Source organism: Euwallacea similis, chromosome 3, assembly GCF_039881205.1.
Source record: "Euwallacea similis isolate ESF13 chromosome 3, ESF131.1, whole genome shotgun sequence".
Classification (NCBI taxonomy): domain Eukaryota; kingdom Metazoa; phylum Arthropoda; class Insecta; order Coleoptera; family Curculionidae; genus Euwallacea; species Euwallacea similis.
This window is the reverse complement of record NC_089611.1, coordinates 1,196,603-1,216,742: the sequence shown is the minus strand read 5'-3', so window position 1 is coordinate 1,216,742 and position 20,140 is coordinate 1,196,603. Positions and strand designations below refer to the sequence as shown.

At 37.9% G+C, this 20,140-nt stretch overlaps 3 protein-coding genes across 5 annotated transcripts in view; 2 read left to right on the top strand and 1 right to left on the bottom strand.

Annotated features, from left to right (window-relative positions):
* Positions 1–20,140, bottom strand: part of LOC136419657 (sodium/potassium/calcium exchanger Nckx30C-like) — a 47,455-nt gene that overhangs the window by 12,338 nt on the left and 14,977 nt on the right. Inside the window, exon 4 of one of the 2 annotated variants that reach the window (XM_066406166.1) lies at positions 11,277–11,460. In XM_066406166.1, coding sequence (XP_066262263.1) covers positions 11,277–11,460 — 184 coding nt within the window. Of the gene's footprint in view, positions 1–11,264; positions 11,461–20,140 lie in introns of both variants that reach the window. The other variant, XM_066406167.1, reaches the window with a different exon arrangement.
* Positions 1,474–3,395, top strand: LOC136419729 (myrosinase 1-like). Its single transcript, XM_066406258.1, has 8 exons — positions 1,474–1,572; positions 1,623–1,962; positions 2,012–2,169; positions 2,220–2,493; positions 2,544–2,713; positions 2,771–3,038; positions 3,092–3,198; positions 3,254–3,395. Exons 1-8 carry the CDS (start codon positions 1,538–1,540, stop codon positions 3,372–3,374), a joined length of 1,473 nt encoding a protein of 490 aa, XP_066262355.1. The 5' UTR covers positions 1,474–1,537; the 3' UTR covers positions 3,375–3,395.
* On the top strand, positions 5,063–8,192 carry LOC136419989 (myrosinase 1-like). 2 transcript variants are annotated; one of them, XM_066406603.1, is made up of 9 exons: positions 5,063–5,135; positions 5,191–5,272; positions 5,329–5,662; positions 6,664–7,000; positions 7,058–7,155; positions 7,240–7,409; positions 7,467–7,749; positions 7,812–7,918; positions 7,979–8,192. In XM_066406603.1, the coding sequence occupies exons 2-9, from the start codon at positions 5,232–5,234 to the stop codon at positions 8,103–8,105; spliced, it is 1,497 nt and encodes a 498-aa protein (XP_066262700.1). In that variant the 5' UTR covers positions 5,063–5,135; positions 5,191–5,231; the 3' UTR covers positions 8,106–8,192. The 2 variants fall into 2 exon arrangements, with proteins under 2 accessions (XP_066262700.1, XP_066262699.1); XM_066406602.1 differs by lacking the exon at positions 5,063–5,135 and having other exon boundaries at positions 5,142–5,272.

Below are 20,140 nucleotides of genomic sequence, written 5' to 3'. Positions count from 1 at the left end.
GAAATATTTTAGTCGGCTCATCTTTGGCAGAGATCCAGGAATGCTCAACTGGCATTTTCTGCTAAACTTGTTCTAGTGCCATAAATCTCCAACTAATTAACTATATATTATTGCATGTAATATTCATGCTTAAGCGGAGTTGTGTGAACATTGTCTCGGACTGAAACGAGGAACTTTTCGGCTTCAAGTGATTTATAACGATGAGGTGATGTCTCTATATTAAACGAGTATTGCGACTTCTTGGGGAGATTTGGACGAGATGAGTTGTGTTTGTAATTATCCTGGTTATTACTCCTCTAAAGCTCTTAACAGTTGTGTTATTTTGGTAGAATATTTTCCTTAATTCTGCTAAATATTAGAAAGTGGGCAAAACATATTGTTAACGAATATTGGATTTAGACGCCTCAAGTGTATTTTTTTCTCATTGGGCCCCGAAGAATACTGCGAAATTCGCCCAGGACAAGATGAAATCCGCCCAAGCCCAGACGAAATCCCGCCAAGCCCAGGCGAAGTCCACCTAAGCTCAGACGAAGTCCGGCGAAGCCCACCTAAGCACAGACGAAATCCGTTCAAGCGCAGAAGAAATCATATATGGATAATGCGGCGTAAATGATCTTTGAATTCTTCGTGAATAAACGTTGCTATGATTCACATTGCCGATAACCAAGATGTATTATAGAAGAATATTTTTCTCTCTGTAACTGAGCAGGATGGCCAGTCCTAAGGAGGGTCAGTGAACCGTAGATGGTTCCTATAAAAACTGTATTTTTATTATGATTTTCGTATCAAACAGCTTCGTCTTAGTAGCTTTGTTTCATCATTCGAGGTAGTTATCGGTTAGATGTAACGTGAAAAAAAATATAAAGGTTTTTAAAGTTGAAATCGTGTGTTTTTGGGGAGAAACGACAATACAATACATATAACATCACAAAACTGCAGTTTCAAAGCCTCTTTGCGTCCGTGATTGCATCGTGTTTTTATTCTTTAAAGCGCGGGAAAAAACTTTGAAATTTTGCTCTAAATCCGGATATTAGTGGCATATCAAGGGAAGAAGACATTTTTTAAATCGATGAAAGAAATATCGTTTGAATGCCGACAGTATTTCTACTTAAATATTTTTACGTAGATTTCAATGCAGTAAGAAGTCGTTAATAGACAGAAACTCCATTTCAGAAAAGTCCCTATCCATGAGATATCTGCTTGTTAGCGATTTTCTACTTGTATGCATTGAAATCTACCATGAAACTTTCTGAAAGGCAGCGTCACCAAGAATAAGTCAACTTTTTCTTCATCCATGTAATTTTCGTTGTAAATAGCATCATAATAGAAGGATAGAAAGGAAGCAAAATATAGTGATGAGCAGGTGAGTGTAAGACCCAAATCGCGTTATAAACCATAATCCTATTTTATTACCCTAGATAATCCCAAGATTTGAATGCACCATAAATTAAATTCTTTATCAAATCGTGTACCATTTAGATTAAAATCCTTCCTTGGCGTTTATTACAATTACACTCTTTTAACCGTAAATTGAAAAATGATTCTCGGATACTTCACTTTTGCGGCTCTAAGGTAAAAACATTTTTTAAATCTTCGCCAGCTTAAAGACCAAGTATTTCCAGTATAGTAGCAACAACAGTACAGTCAGAAACATTTCCTGACGAGTTCATATTTGGAGTGGCAACTTCGGCATACCAAACTGAGGGGGCATGGAATTTGAGCGGAAAGGGAGAATCCATGTGGGATTGGTACACTCACACATATCCAGAGAGGATCAGCGATGGAAGTAATGGAGATGTGGCTTGTGACTCATATAACCGATACCAAGAGGATATTTCCTTCCTTGAAGACCTCGGAGTGCAGTTTTACAGGTTCTCGATTTCTTGGCCCAGAATCTTGCCGACTGGGTATATCCACCAGATTAATTGGGAGGGGGTGGAGTTTTACCTCAACATCTTAAAGGTATATTTTCGGCAAATGCCAAACAAGATACTTTTATTGGTAACTCTAGGCTCTTAATGCTCTTGGAATTGAACCAGTAGTGACCCTCTACCATTGGGACCTCCCTCAAGTCTTCAATGAAATGGGAGGATGGTCAAATCCCCTTCTAGTAGATTATTTTGCAGAATATTCCAGGCTTTGCTATAACCTTTTCGGGGATTACGTCAGGTTCGCTGTTAATCTCCTTCAATACCTTTGATTCAATACCCATTCCAAAGGTACTGGGTCACCTTAAATGAACCTCAAACCTCGTGCCTCAACGGATACACTTATGGAGATTTTGCTCCTGGATATCAGCTTTCCGGCATAGCAACTTACTACTGCATCTATGTGCATCTTCTGGCACATGCCAGGGCCTATCACATTTACCACGACGAGTTTTTTGAGACCCAGCAGGGAAAGGTGTCCATGGTTTGGGTGTCTTATTGGATGTCTCCAAATAGCGAGTCTGAGGCCGATGTAAAAGCTGCGGAGAGAACCATGCAGTTTATGGTAGATAGCACTTTCAAAGGCACCAAAACCACTGAAGATCTCATTTTTAGATGGGAATGTACGCCCATCCAATATTCATAGGCAACTGGCCTCAAGAAACCATTGATATCATTGATACAAGAAGCGAACTAGCTGGTTTTGCAAGATCAAGACTCCCGAAATTCACAGACGAGCAAATCGAGTACATTAAGGGCACTGCTGATTATTTCGGGTTAAATTAGTATGGTTAACATCCTTCTCTAATAAGCAAATCACCGCACAACGCTTCTTTAATTAGCTATTCAACCTACTTAATTAACCACCTCTACGAAGTAACCGACCAACCCCATATCACTAGTTTCGGCCTAGACGTGGGGGTGAGCCTAAATATCCACCCTTTGTGGCCCCCCTCTGCTGCCAGCTGGTTATTTGATGTCCCATGGGGTTTCCGAGAATACATAAACTGGATTGGGGATCAATATGGCAACCCGGAGATTTTTATAACCGAAAACGGTTGGGCTGATCATGGAGAGACGAATGACAAGGATAGGATTCAGTATTTAAATGTGAGTCTCACTTTCCTCACTCGTGGTTTAGCTTGGTTGTTTTTGGTTCTCAGGGTCACATGTGTGTAGTTTGGAAAGCAATCAACGAAGATAATCGCAATATTATTGGATATACCCAGTGGTCTTTGATGGACAATTTCGAGTGGGCTTCTGGGTACACGTAAGTGTTCTCAGGAGATTTTCAATGAAAATATTGAAATCTCGATGGGTTTTAGGGAAAAATTTGGAATTTTATCTGTGGATTTTAAAAACAACTTAACGAGAATCCCGAAAGCTTCCTATGAGTGGTTCAAACAAGTGGTGCAAACGAAGACCATAAATTGTACTGAATTCTAATAGATTGTATAAGTTGAAAAATGTATTTATGATTTGCGTAAAATCCCATCCCTGGAAATGAGGCAGTAAATGTTACCTTTACATTTGGATTTTAAGTTACTTAAATTTCAAATTTATTGGTTATTGTTTTTTTTTAAAGAAATATCGAGTTTTTACATGTTTCTCAGTTGGGAGTTAGTTCAATGCATCATGGCAAGACGACATTTAATAGAACAAGAAATATACAGGGCCGTTAGGATGTTTGAGGGTGGCGCAATCTAACAACATGTTACTTTTCATTTGCAAAGATTTCAAAGTCTGATTAGTAGACTTTGAAATCAGTTTCGTGAAACAAATAATGTACGTGAGAGGCACGTGGGTCGGGCAAGACTAACCACCGCGATTCAAGACCGTTTTATAACCGTTCAAGCCTGAAGAAGCAGACTTCAAACAGCATCCCAGTTGAGACCTGAATTATAACTGGCACATAATGTGAGTGCTCAGACAATCAGAACAGGCTTGCCTGACCCCAATCTTCATGCTAGACGCTCAATCAGAGTTCCTCCTTTATTACCTGGAAATCGAGAAGCAAGAGTCGTGTGGTGTGACGAACATTTGAATTGGACGAATGAACAATGGAGCACAATTCTGTTTTCCGATGAATCTCGGTTTGGTCTTCGTCCAGATTCAAGGCGAACTAGGATATGGCGCGAACTTGGATTAGTAGAACGTCTGCAACTTGCTCAAGAGGTATACAGCCATCGTGGAGGAACAGTTGTGGTTTGAGTGGAGTTGCCAACTGATCTCGTTCCCACTTTTTAAATACCGTTGACCATCGTGATAGGCTTCTTCAGCTTGTAGTGATTCCCTATGAAGAGCCGTTGGACCAAGTTTCATGCTTTTGCAAGGTAATACTCGCCCGGATATCGCAAGCGTAGTTCAGAATTTATTGACTGAAGAATCTATTGATGTTTTGCCCTGGCCAGCGCAGTCTCCAGACTTAAACCCCATCGGGCACGTCTGGGATTTGATTCAGCGACGGGTCCCACGCGAAATGCCGGCTTTTAACACACGTGAGCAACTCATTATTTATTGAGTTTATGGTGAAATTTGAAATTTCAAGATTTTCGTTTTTGCAATAGTTTACGTTCACTTTCAAGGATTAGTTTATTTTTTATTTTTGTAAAACCTAATAACTTTAATTAACTTATGAGACATGTTAGGAACATTACATATAAGGATTTTTGGTTTTCGTACGGAAATAAAAAATTTGTTGTGATTTTTCCTCGTTATCTCTAGATTCTGTTGATATGCTAACAGGTGAAAAGTAATAAAGGAATATTGGCATTGAAAACTACATAAATCTTTAAACAATAATTAAGCTTTACTAAAAAGAAATTAAATAATGCTTCACAGATATAGATTAAATTTAAAGCTCCCCTATAAATATGTAGTGGAAATCACCTATTAGCAAGGGGTTTAGTGCTGTTGTTGATATTGACAATGTTTTTAATTGAGCTAACTCGTCATCAAACACAATCGTGACATTATCAGAAACAGCTTATATAAGTTTTCTCTCTTGTTCCTTAAGGCAAATCCAATATTGGCTTTAGCGATACGTGCATATTATAATGAGCGAATTTAAAAATAAACTCGTATATCGTTAGTATTTTTATGGTTCGGCATAATTGCTTTATGGATGGTTATTAATCTTAAACAGCACTTAAACATATTGCTAGATACATTTAGTTGGCTTAGCAACATTACTCAGTGCAAGACAAGGTAATTATAATAACGATAGTTTGATTCATTGTTATTTTGACTAATTTAACTCTAGAGTTACCTAACAACAGCTCATCAATAATAACTAGCATCAAAATGAAAACATCCTTAGTAATTTTGCCTATATTAGTAGCTTGGTGAGTAGTAATTATTCTACGTAATATCATTAGGATTTATTTGAACTTACTTTAAGGGTCTCAGCGAACTGCAAAAAATGCTTCCCGGAGGGTTTCCTCTGGGGTAGTGCAACTTCAGCTTACCAAATAGAGGGGGCTTGGAATTTGAGCGGAAAAGGGGAGAATGTATGGGACTGGTTCACTCATACTCATCCAGAAAAAATTTCAGATGGAACCAATGGGGACGTGGCCGCCGATTCTTATAATAAATACCAGGAAGATGTGGAACTGCTCTCTGAGATGGGGGCCCAAATTTACAGGTTGTCTTTGTCTTGGTCTAGGATCCTGCCTGATGGGACTGTCAATAATGTCAACCAAGAGGGCGTGGATTATTATTTGAGCCTTCTGCAGGTTGGCAAGTTTTTGTATTAACAATAATAGGTAATTCAAGGGTTTACAGTTGTGAAGAGGAAGAGAAATTCTGCGTCCTTTAAAGGCTCGAAATTCTACTTAAAAATGCATTTGGAGAAGGACTTGTTCAAAGTGAAGACCCTGTATATTTCAATGTTTTCAAACTGTACTATATAAGAACAATTGACTAATATATGTATATAAAGGGTGACCGACGGGAACGTGAGGTGTTGAAATGAGTCGTATATAGTTATTTTTAACAAAAAATTTAATTATAATTCATAAAATGGTTTATTATTGCATGCCATTTGATCACGTGTGAAAACTTATGTCGGGTAGGTGGTGTTCCTCCGCCTGAATACAGGTTTCCAATCTTCGCACGAAATCGGCCATTACCCGAGCCATCATTCCAGCATTGATTTAAACTACTTCTTTTCTAATGGCCTCCTTTAGTTCTGGCAATGTACAGGGTTGATGAGAGTAAATACGTGCTTTCAAATATCCCCCACAAAAAAATAGTCACATGCGCTTGAGTCCGGTGATCTTGGGGGCCATGGAATGTCACCGGAACGTGAAATCAACCTTTCTGGGAACATGCTTTGAACCAATTGCATAGACACACGAGCAGTGTATGGGGCGGCGCCATCCTGTTGGAAAAAACATTTTCCAAATTCGGTTCTTGAAATTCGGGACGTAAGAAAGTATTTATCATATGGCAATAATAATATAAACGATTTCGTGCGAAGATTGGAAACCTGTATTCAGGCGTAGGGACACCACTTACTCAACATAATTTTTCACATGTAATCAAATGGCATGTAATAATAAACAATTTTAAGAATTATAATAAATTTTTTTGTAAAAAATAACTGTGTACGGCTCATTTTAAAACCGTCAGGTTCCTGTCGGCCATCCTTTATAAGCCCATATGAGATATTTTTAAAGTATATTCAAATTTTACTATACCAAAGGAATAATTCTTAATTGCTTTTGTACCACAGGAACTAAAGGCGAACAACATTGAGCCACTAGTGACCATTTACCATTGGGACCTCCCGTTGCCCCTCCACGAAATGGGTGGCTGGCTCAATCCTGAAATGTCAAACTTCTTTATGGATTACGCAACTTTATGCTTCACACTCTTTGGCGAATACGTGAATTATTGGGTAACAGTGAACGAACCACTAACGCAGTGCTATTTTGGTTATGGTGCTGGAACCTACGCACCTGGTTTAGCACAATCTGGGACTTTTACCTACATCTGTGCTTATACGCAACTGCTGGCTCACGCCAAATCTTGGAGGACTTATAATGAGCGTTTTAAGCCGACTCAAAATGGTAATCTTAATTGTATATGTATTCGAAACATTAATGCGTCAAATTGAAGAGTTTTAGGTAAAGTTGGAATTGTCTTGGTTAATTACTGGTACCAGGCCTTGAATAGCACCAACCAAGACGATATTGACGCTGTTGAGGCCGCAGCACAGTTTGGGGTAAGAGGATCATCTAACTCTTCACTAAAGGTGGAAACAAACTTATCAGCAATTTGGCCGTAAATGGGCCAACTTTATTTTCAGTTAGGCCTTTTCGCACATCCAATATTCAAAGGGAACTGGCCTCAACTCCTCATAGACCGTATAGGGAATTTAAGCATAGCTCAAGGATTCAACACCTCAAGATTGCCAGAATTCACTGAAGAGGAAGTCGAGCTAATCAAAGGGACTTACGATTTCTTGGGCGTAAATTAGTATGAAATAATTCTACATCCTGCTTTGCTTGTAAATCAAGGCATTACTTTTATCAGTTACACCACATACTACGCCTTTCCCATAGAGAATTTGGAAGCAATAGAAACCTCTCTGGTCAGTTATGGCATCGATAGAGGGATCAACTCTAGTTTCATACCAGGTCACCCCAACTCACCCTCAGCTACGTGGTTGTACGATGTTCCTAGCGGGATAAGAGAAATGCTCAATTGGTTGGCTAAAAACTACGACAATCCACCCATGTTGATTACGGAGAATGGGTGGGCTGACGATAATGAAGTAGGCGATCTCGACGATTCTAAGAGGATAACATACGTTGAAGTATGTATTTGCCCGAGTTAGTTATGCCAGATGAAATAATTTTTTTAATCAACTTCTTTTAGGGTCACTTATGCAGTATCCTAAGAGCTATTTATTTAGATGGCATAAACGTCTTTGGATACCTGCAATGGAGCTTGATTGATAACTTTGAATGGATAGATGGCTACGAGTGAGTTTAAATTTTAGTTTTTCATTCGACGATACGACACTGACGAATGTCGAATTTAAGGAACAAATTTGGGATCATCCAGGTCGATTTTGAAAGCTCGAACAGAACTCGAACCCCCAAAAATTCCTTCAAGTTCTATCAAGACGTCATCGCATCTAATTGCCTCGCACATTGCGCAATGAGATGAATGAGATTGAGTGAGAGTTTTGTGTTCTGATAACTGCTAAAAACTAATGATAAACAAGCAAAAATAAATTTTTAGAAATAGTACGTCTCTTGCCTTGGTACAACCGCGGAATACGTTATCAGGAACTCTGTGTTTTCAGGAAGTCTGGTTAAGCTTTAAGTACCAAAACTTTTTTTTCAAGTTTGGCATCGTGTATTTAATTACCCGATTAAATTCTAAATACGTTTACACCCTTCATACCTTTGTCTCTATCATTTCTAAAAAAAAAATTCAGTAATTTCAAGGGCAAGTATGTTGGGCCTGCAGGAGAAAGTTCTATCAACGCCATCTGCCGTGTCACCTGCCCGCATCACCAACTCGCACGAAGATCTATTCGAGATGCGACATTAAAGATGCGGCAGATGAAGCTGGTAGAACTTTTTCTGTACTTGCTGTTGATATTATGGAATTCTGCCGGCACAGGCTCTAACAGGTCGTCTCCATCGCAATCTGCAAATGCCACCGTCCCGGAACCTCTGACAAGGGGAGATTGCAAGATTCGCCAAAGGGATCAAAACATCCGAACAGGGCTTTACCAGACCTTCACAGTCTTCCTTGACCTTTAATAGAAAAATTAGAGTAGATAAGATCGTTTCACTGAACAGTGCTTTCGGTCCCATCCTATCAAACCGCTTCCTCCTCCGCAAATCGAAACCGATCATCAGTTTCCCGAAAATGTTAATAAACTGAGTAAGTTACGTGGTATAAACCCACCGGTTACACTCGTCCGAAATTGGGAAGAGAAGCGGACAATCATCCGCCACTTGGCAGTGCTGGTGCCATTCACATGCGTGTGGCACTTACTGGAAACGCGAAAAATATAGGACAAATCCGACGCCAGTGCCGATTTGGCACGGCTGGCTCTCGCAGGAAACCATTGCTAGTGGACCATGTGCTACGAGCGTGCGGACCGGTCGTCGATAAGTACCTGCCGAGTCGAGGAGCGCCTAATGGTGCACTAGGCCCAAAGGAAGAAAAGGTATCCATCAATCAATTAATTAGGTGGGCCACAGATGGTTTTTCTCCAGACGCGTACACCCACGTAACAGGGCACCGCCTCCCAACACCGTCCCGTAACAAGCACGGACGGCACTGTTTAACAGTGTGTCACCATGTGGCAACATCGTAACATCAAGGAGTCCCCTCGATTGCCGGTATTTCACCGCAACATCAAAGAATCGACACGCGCTCCTGTTTGCACCACTTCTTTGTTGCATGTCTGGACAGATTTTCGTAACATAATCGTAATTTATTTTCCGTACTTATGAGGATTTTATTCCTTTGCTTTTGATGAAACGCTATTGTGTTTTGTTGTTCGATACGGTGTTCTGTGATACATAAATTCTCGACGTATCGTTTTTCGGTGCGATTCAAAAGGATTTTGCACAGAAAGGTTTCTTCTAGAGTTCCCAGCTGCGTTCATATAATTATTAATTGCACAAGCTACGTTTGACTATTAAAAAGATGCAGTACCAGTAACTATGAAAATCTTAATTGAGCATGCGCAAAATACAAACTGAAGAGGGTATAACTACCAAAATGGTCTAAAACAAGATGCAATATAGGACTAAATATCTTCTACTTAGGACCAAATTATCAACTGTGCCAAATAGATAACTTCGACAGAAATTATGAAACTAGGACAGATAAAATCCTCGGAAATGATCTTATATTTAACACAGAAATTGAAAGTTAATTTTTCTGTGGCATGTCGAGTTCCTGCTAAAATTACCTAGAAAATCATAATCTGGCCCTAAAAGATGCAAGAAAGTCAGTTAACATCAGTACGAAAAATCAAGATAAAGATACCATTACTAGGAAGAGAGTTTCCATTGCGGGAACGGAAAAAAGTACATTATTAGTCTCTTTGTTGATTCCATGGAATATACTTTTCAAGAAAAATTGCCTTATATTTATTGATCTTTAAGGTCAATAGATACAAATCCCTTAAAACAATTTAAAAAAGACTTTAGGCCAAAACGCCAAGCAGCTTAAGCTTAAACACCAAACAGTTAGGGCATCGCCCTTAAGGTAACTGTTTAACAGTGCATTAAAAATCGGTAATTAAATTAGCTACCAAACATGTGATAACTTGTAACTGGCAGTAATCAATTAATTCATTAATTACCCTGAACTAATGAAATTTCAGTTTTAACTTAAAACTGAATAATTTTAAATCGAGCCAGCCGGTACTAACAGATACTAAACTAATGAATTAATTAGCTAATATGTAAAATTTTGAAATATTAGAGCTTCACATAAATTAAATTAAATTAACTGATAGCCAAATTTAGAGTAATTCTAACTATTTAAGCTGCAGTTAACTGTCTAACTAACCTAAACTAAGCACAAACTTGTGTTTCAGAAAAAGTACTTATCGAACCACCCTGTATACAAAATCATCATTATGGATAAAACAGGGAAAAAACGAGGGAACTGGTGTGACTTTTAGTGGGCAAAAGGTTACTCAATTACATTTTTCGTCGCATAAAGCCATTTGAGGTGATGATGTTCTCATTTCTTGTTTACGTTTTGCAATGCCCTCATAGGTAGTTATAATTCTCAGGTGTGGAAATTTTTGACTCTCAATGTGATGGAGAGCAACGACACCATTTATTCGTGTTGGACACGAAAATCACAAAAGACGATCATGGGGTCAATCAGGTTGCATATACTTTGAAAGTATAGACAACAGAAATTTTTTTCATTCAATTGGAGCTTGATGGTTGGCTCAATTGTTCTAGAAAGGCCTGGAATATTCGAGACCCGATTGTTGTAGGCGAACTATTAGCCACTCGGCCTTGAATGTTTAATACTAAAAAGGTTTCAAGTACCACCATGGGAGCGCTGTTTTATGATGAGTTTCCCCGGAACGTTGAACTACCACCTCAAGATTTTTGAGTTTACAACCTGTCGAGAATTCATCCTCACAAGCCATTACTCACACACGTGATTCTACTGGGTCTGCAGTAACGCATATCCTATATCTCCCTTCGACTTTTCATCAAGGGCAAGAAGCTAAATATTTCAGTGTCTTCACATCTAACATAGAGCACCACATAAACCACTTCTACGAATCCAACTTTACCACACTCATAGAGAGAAAAATATTAGAGCTACCTGCATACTGACCATCGTGAAGGGGATCAATGGTGTGGATCATGAGCTGGAGGAGGCCGTGTCGGAACTTCGCTCCGGTGTGGTGGCCGGAAGTAGAGGGCGGCACTTGCAGCGTCTCTGAGGCCGTTCGTGACGTCACGCTGCCTCCCGGCTGCGTACCCACGCTGGTCTCGCTAGATGTCGCCACAGTTCCGTGCTAAAAGAGAGCGAATTGCCATTATTATATAAAGCTATTTAAAAAGACGATGATACTTGTAATGTTTGTCAGTCAGTGCATAAGCCAATTTAAGTGAACCGAAGTTTTAATATTCAAAAGGTTTTAAACTTGGGCCTAGTTGTGCTTAAAATATTCAAGGATATTCCTTCCTCGACTCGAATCGAATTTGCAAACATTGCATGATTTAGGATTTTCCTAGGTAGATAGACTGTAATAGAACACGTCGCTTGTTTGATTTAAGAGGATATGTGAGCTGTTTATGTTAAGGCAATCTGAACCTGTTAGATTCATCATTAATAACGATAGCTACGCCAATGCTTTATTATGAGAGACGAATGAAAAAAAGTCAGAAGTTGAAGTAAATTTCCAGGAAATTCCCTCTCAATAATGCTCTAAATTCTGTGAATAATGAAACAGGTCTCTGATACAAATAATTCAAGCAGAAACTTCAAAGGCAATAATTTTAATTAAACAAGGTCGTCCTCAGGGGGAAACAATAGCTTGAAAAATTAAGTTTATAATAACAAGATTTAAAGAAACATAATGTGTGCTTTGGCAAAGAAATCTTTTTGTTGAAACTATAATATCCAGAATTTCTAACATTACAAGCGAAATCCGGGCACAAAAGAAACTTTATCTCCCCAGCTGAGCTCAGCTTTAGTTGATGCCTTATCCGGAAATCAAAAATTAATGGAGTTGTAGCCCATTTGGATGGGGTCGTAGGAAACATGGAAATTGACATTTTCCATGGGAGAGTGATCGGAAATATCTGTTTGGGGTCTATAAATTTTCAAAAATAAACTACTTACAAGAAAATTATTTCAGTTTCCGTTCTGTATTAGTTTTTAGAACAAGATTGCTGTTCTTTGCAGACGGGAATATAACGAAAATGCGGGAACAGAGGAAGGTTATTTCTTCAGCTATTTCCAGTTTTAATTGTTTCCTTATTCCGACGATCAAAAATGAATGAGCTTTTATACGATTTCGTGGAAATAGAAACTGCATCAGGTTGGTAAGAGAGCACTCTGATACAATTTATGCAGCATCGTTTGAAATAGAAAATCGGTGAACTCCTCCAAAATCATCCAGCAACCCTCACCGTCTCATCCTCAATCTCAATAAAAATTAGAATATATATACGTCAAGAGAGGCCATAATCATCATCTCTCATAGGAGGGCCTCCTAAATAAATCATCTAAGCTAGGATTTATAAGCGACATCATTCACATTATTATGTCACGTGAGGGGTGAAGAGTTTAGGGCTAAATGCGCCCTTAAAAGATGAAAGAGACAAGGACAATGTCGGCCTGATTGCGGCGTGAAAAGTTCGGGCAAAAATCAGGGAGCAGCCTGTGTTTCATGCTATCGATTCGGTCTACACAGCTCGAACGCATTTGTTACGATAGTAAATTCGTTTTTGGGGTACTTTGAAGATGTTCTTAGTTCCAGAAAGTTAGTAGCTCAGAGAGAAAATGTTAATTGTATGTAACAAGAATAAAAATCGACAATTTTTGCTTGGAAGTTAATCAGCACGGCACTAAGGTTTTGTCTTTCAGTCAATATTCTATAGACTAATTTAGGCCGGGAGTTTTTTAATCCGGTAAAACCTCAGGCCTTCCTCAACTTCGAGACAAATTAACCCTTAAGCTAAAATGCCTGGGCCTAAACCAACACAAAAATGATTAATGTTGAAACTTTAAAGTCATTTGCATAGTTCGTTCAAATGCCGAAAGGTTAATGCTAAAATTTAATCGGTCGCAGCTCACGGAGATTATTTTCTCAGCGATTTTAGTGGCATTGATTAACAATAAAAACGCCATTATCTACGTCAAGAGAGGACTTAAATATCTGGAACGATAATCTGGGAACGGTTTTATGGATTTGTAAATAAGTGCTTGCGTAATTGATTCCCCTTCGGAAGGTTTTGATGGGAATATTATACTTTGCGGGGGGTGATTAGAGGGTGAGATGAATTGGGGCGGCAAGAAAAATGGATGTTCCGTATGAAAAATGCTTCTCCGGCAGCCGTTAAATTTAGGTCAGCCCAACGCGGAAAGGGGGAATTTCTGAGCTGCTTGAGTGTTTTCTGCAAGCACTATGGAATGTTCAATTTAAGGCAATTCGGGAGTAATTAGAGCAAACGGAACTATAACGGCTCCAATGGGAATGTTTTAAAAGGCCCTAAATCTATGGCGCCATCGAAAAAGGCTGCATCATATCAAAGAATCTGCTGCCACAATGGAGACTAGCTAGAGTAATGAGTTTCAAATAATTTTAAAGCTAATCTTTCATATAGTTTGAAAAACTTTTTGAAACTCTTAGTAAGTCTATTTGGGGTAATTAGAGCACTAAGAACTCTCACTATATGACATTTGGAATACGGTGATGTAAGTCGAGCTATCAGAATCTCAGCTGTCAGTATGAGCAGTGGCGCAAGTGAAATAAAGAATATAGGGCAGCTCTAAAAGTGTCTTTGTTAACTGCATTTTTTTTTCATCTGCACAATCCCGAAAACAGTCTTTATATTTTGATAAGTCAATAATATTATAAGGAGTAACTCAGAAGTTTAGATGCAAAATTGCAACTAAGAACATAGTTGAGCCAGTTTCCGGAGTAATTAGAGTGAAAGTAACATCCATGTCTCCTTATCCATCTAGTGAGGACTTACCTAATTAATCATAAAGTTTGTCAAAGTATTAAAGTCATAATCTAGTCACAATATCTGGACTTCTCTGCCAGTCGTTCCAGGTAGGTTCCAGGCCTTCATTTCAAACGAAAAGCGCTTATTTTAAGTGCTCAGTTTTTGGGGTAAGTTTTCGTAGTTTCAATTTCATTTGAGCTAAGAACGTAGGGGAGTTAGTTTTCGGCACAACTAGTGTGAAGGGAACATTCATGTCTTTTTGTGCATGTAGTAGGGACTTGCCAAACTAATTATTAACTTTGGGAACTGTCAAACTATTAGGAGTTTTTAATATCGTGACTGACACTTTTTGGTCTGTCGGTGCACGTGCGTCCGTTTCGAATAAAAAATACTTACGGAATGTGCTTAGGTTTTGAAGCAACCAGGGTGAAAAGAACGTCCATGACCCTTTATGTATTGATGAATTGTCTAATTAAATTTTATTTTTGGAAAAGTTAATAGTGGCAGTTTTTGTAGTTTAACCTTCAATTTCTACCAGGGACGTCGTTGAGTCAACTTTTGGAATAATTAGGGTGAAGGGTGTTGTTTCCATGTTTCCTCACCTGTCCGCCGGATTCTTGTCTAGTTAATAATGAGGGATGGCGTCTGTCGAGATATTAGGCGCTTTCCATGTCTCAACTGACATTTTTTCCACTTTTTACACCCGCGGCTGCTCCAATTATAGGCGCTCTTACGTCTAGCAAGCAGTTCAGGGTTATTTCCAACTTTTGCCGTTTTCAAACTGGCCAGACTGAGTCGCCTTTTCCAGGTGAGGGTATCCTTTTCAACATACCCTCACCGATATTTCTAAAAAAAAGTACCACTTCCCTGATTAAATATCCGTCTCGGTGTAACCTTGCGGTTCAATCTCTTTATTTGCACAAAGCCTATTCATGTTACATAAAACAGCCATTGAATTTGCATCGCTCTTGAATAATATATTAATGAATCATTCCCGCTGCAGTCACAAAGTCGGACAAAACGAAGGTCTATATTTCATTGTCGAAAAATGGCTTTGTGCCTCTGCTTCGGGATCATTAATTGTAACGGGTATTGTGTGCAGCCAACTCGAAAATACCGCGCCAAAAATACATATAATTTGATTTTAACACAAAATTTAAGTAAATATTTATCCATAACAAATAAGTGATTGACTCTAACGAGAGCTCTGAAACGCTTAGATAGAGTGCTGTCAGTCCTTTTGAACCCCGCAGCGATTCAAAATTACACGTCATGTTATAGGCAATATATGTGCTCGAAATCTGTTCAGAGGGGCTTATTTCCTAAGGGCCAAGTATGCCTTTTCATTGATACGTCAATACAACTTTATCGTATAGTTTTAGATTGATTTATGTAAGCTGCAGAACGTTTCCAGCAGGCACAAATGATAATTGTGCCTGTTGAGAAGGTTCTGCTAGTTACAAGTTATTTCAATTACGTCCTCCCATGCGACATTTGGACGTGCCACTGAATGTTCTAACAGCTTTCATACAACATTATCATTCTCGCTGAAGCGAATAAAGGCGACGATGAAAAAGATTTTTCTAATGCCGAATTGGAAAAGAAAATCTGTCTTTACGCCACTGTGTGCGATGGCCCCAAAAGCAAAGCCATTTACAACCTGCTACACACAGCAAAGACTACTTTGTTTCGCCCTCGAAACCACATTCGAGGCAACTTCGGCAATGTCTGGCTGGCTCAAAGTTTTTATTTCGTGCTGAAGCAAAGTGAGACAAAGCGATATTTGCTCGAGGCGGATTAAAAAATGTTCAGACGTCGTAATGGTTTCTGTCTGTCGTTGTTGAGTGTTTTTCTGGCTTGTGTGTTTAGTGAAAAATGTAACAAGTTAATCCGCAGAAAAATTTTCGAACAAGCGAAGCAATAAAAAATATATACTGCCAAGGCGGGAAGACAAGAATGGAGGGGGGAAATGTAAGACAATGACCACACGAAAGTATAGAAATAATGGCACAAAAGCCAGAAGTTTTTGCCTTTGGCAAACTATACCAGAATTGTCATACTACGGCACAGAATTTCCACTCGGGCAACTCCTGAGTTAATTGATATATCGAGACACAGTAGCGTACGGGAAATCCCCCTCGAGTAACAACAATTTTGGAAAATTCAGGCGGATAAAAGTGGAACTTGTGTCTATGAATTTCAGTTAGAGCGATTCCCTAAATACGATATATAATTACTGAAATTGCTAATTTAAGATACCAAGAAGCAGTAACGTAGGTGAATATGAGGTCACGTAGTAGAAGCTCTATTGGGATTTCAAGTAAAATGAATTTTAAAAAATCTACCCATTCTACGCTAATGAATTTCAGTATGAACAACCCCTCAGGTGTGACATAAATTTTGTAGCTCAATATGCAAAAACACAGTAGCATACGAGGATCCTTTCAAAAAAGATAATTCTCTATACAAATATCACATTGATTAGTCATTATCTAGAAGAACAATTCATCTTCACGTATTTTCATTCTGAATTCCACAAATCAGTTTTCATCCACATTTAAAAGTTAAAAAATGTTTTAATCAATGCAGAATTCCATTGAGTCCCCCAGAGAATTTTCCTTTGCCTCTGTATAAGAGGAGAAGGAATTGAATTGAAATGAATTGAATTGAAATATCCAGAAGTATTCCAGAGTATTTCAGAATCTTGAATAATTTTGGAATTTTTAGATAGCTCAGGGTGTAGAAGAAAGAAGAAACTCTCTCTGGGAAAACATTTTTCAAATATAGAGCAATCCGTATTATTTCCAGGATCAAATTATGAATATCTGAGGTATGAATAATCTAATGAAAAGAAAAGAGAATTTCCATTGATATTTGAGGAACTTCAAGAAAATTAATCAGAAGTTTTAAGCAATCCGAAGCAACGTAGAAGGACATCTTTGCTGTTTAGTGGATAGTTGAACTTGCTTGAATTAGCTCAGACTTTTTAATTTTTTAAGGAAGTAGGAGAAGATTTATGAAAAAATTGCGAATCTCGTACTTTTGACACCCTGTGTATTTTTTACCCGATGGCAAACTCTTATTGCATTCAAAATTCAATAACTCCAAACCGCGACTTTTCTGAAATTTTTACAGATTTATTCCCGATTTTGTAATTTGTCATCGTTACAAAACATATATATTACGACGCCGAAAATACCATGGTATATCGGAATTTCCGGAAGTCGCTGGAGGTACTTACCGGCGATCAGAAGGCTATCGCCATTTCTTTAAGTTCATTTGTACTTAATTCCTGCTGCATCTTTCACTAAGATATTCCGGTACCGATGGGGGCACTGAGAAATCTAAACCAACCGAAGAAACTAGTCATAACCCAAAATGACTAAAAACAACCGCAACAGTGATCTTTAAAGAGAGATTACTTAAATCAACCAACTTTCCCTTTTCTTGAAGAATCTTATTTTATACTATATCAAAATACAAGGACAAGAGGGATAGTTACTAAAGCTAAAATCTCTCCATAGTTCTGGAAATTTGAAAGTAACGAAAGAAACCGTTTTATCACGGCCATTGAATGCGGTGAAGAACCTTCTCGCGTAATTGCATGTACTGGACTCGGTCCAAAATGCCACATTTCCGGCCAAAGCACCTCTTCTTAGCAGTAAATCGCCTGTTCATATATTGTGATATATGGCCAGCATCAGCACATATTGGACTCTATTTTAAGAATCCTATTTCCTTTTTTTGACACAAAAAACTGGAAATAAAATAAAAATGTATTTTAAGCTTCAAAATGATCCCCGTGTTAGTTTGACAGATATTTGTGAATTTGTCATATGTCAACCCTATCTTGTCAAATGCCGTCTAGCGCCATCTTTAATTTCAGTTGATAAATGATTTTTTTTACTTCTAAATATAAGAGTAAACGATCGAAAAGGGTTTTCGCTCCCCTCTTTAGGTGTTTTTCCGAGTGTGAAGTCCTCAATTTGCTGTAAATTATTCGCAGGAGAAGAATAAACCTGTGCCTGCTCTTACGTCACTCGATTATGGACGAACGACCGTGATTCCTTACGACGAAGTCGAAACTGCTTTAAGGGGATCGTCTGACACGACCGACTTTTACCGAAAACGAGGCGTCATGGAAGTTGAGGACAAAATGGAGTCTCAATTAAATTTCCAGTTCAAATAGAGAATATCGTTTGTTTTGTTTATGTTTATTAGATTCCAAATTTCGAACTAGGAATGTTCGTTTTGATATATATGAAACTCGAGGCAAATTCCTTTGAAGAAGGAACAGTAAAGGGCGAGATTCGGAAATGGAGATTCGGTTAAATTGATTTGATTCAATACTTGGAACATTGGATTCATTTCAAATACTTAGAGTTGTCAATTTCTCTACATTGATTACATTCGCTATTTCCTCCTTGAAATATCTTTCATTTTAATGTTAATGTGTAAAAGAGAGAAAAAAAACAAAATAAAGACACGTGTTTTATTTTGCAGTAATTAGAGCAAATTCTTCACTTTGTTTACATTTATTATATCAAAATCTTATACTAGGAATGTGCATATTTGACCTATTTAATATTTTTGTGTAAGAGTATGTACTTAACGAATATTTTATGATCTTAAAATTCGATTCTGTGAAAATGAGGAAATAAACCAAAAATACAATAAACGGTTCGAAAGAATCTGTTACGACATTGATTTTCTGCTAATTAAACTTACTTCGAAATTAGAGACCCGTCAAATAGGGTTACCAACACATCACAGATAAATCTTGTATAAGTTTATAAAAGTAGAAATTTTCAAAATTCCGTATGTTTAAAAAGATTCTGTTCCGAGATTGATTATTATTTAAAAATATAGATGTAATAGGTGCTTATTAAGTCCAGGGAAATTGCCAAATCAGTTGAATCAAAACCAAAGACGTACGCAATTGGGCTAGCAAAATTTTTCGATTATTTTGGATATTTGTCCATTACCAGTTTTTCCATAACGATCATTAGAAATGAATATATGCATATTTGCATATTTCCGAAAAAATCTATCACCATAACGCAAATGGGCAAATCTGCCTATGGCGTGAGCGGCCCCTTCGTGAACCCCAAAAAGCCGCCATTCAAAGACACCACCACTATCGTTTAAAGTCTTTCAGGGAAAAAGTTAAGCCAGTCAAAGTTCAGCCAGCGGGTCTGTGCATGTCTAAGTATAATTAGTTTTACTGGAGAACACTGCTGGCTAAACTTCTAACAGCAGTTAAATTACCTTCCTGCTAAGTTAGCTGGAAGGTTTAATCGATGCAACTGCCACAGTAATTATCCCTAAACCCTTAAATTTGCACTTTTTCAATTAAAAATTAGGCAAATTCAGAGGATTATTTGTTTACTTGCCTATTGGTTCTACCTTCGTTTCAATAAATCTCTACGTATTCCTACAAACTCTAACATTCACAAGAGACCCATGCATATCACCAGTTCTTTTGAAGTTGATACTTCATAATATTGAATGAAAATCACTGTTTCATTGAAAACATTAATCGCCTTTTAGTGCTTTTAATAAACAGCAATTTACAGGACAAATCGAATAAACCAGATTGGAACAATGCAATTCTAAAATAATTGCTCTGCAACGGCTTTTTGGACCATTCGAATTTATTTTACATGACGTACCATTGATTACTCTATTATTGTTTTAGTTGTTTTAATGTTAACTATATACAGCCACTAGATTCAAACGATTAACGTCTCATGAAACTGATTTATTATTGAAACCTGAAGGAAATGGAGAACGAACAGTACGTCATGTTAAAAAACTCCTTGCCCTCATCGATCTATATGCAAGTGCAATATCCGAAATTAGTATATTTTTAGGATAAATTATTATTAGTTTTAATAAGACTTCTTCATAGATTTATTTTCGAACGTAATTGGTTCTAATAAACAAAAAATGAAACTGCATCTTCCGGTTCACTGTAGAATACGTTCGAAAATGGTTAAAAGGGGTTGAAATTTCGAG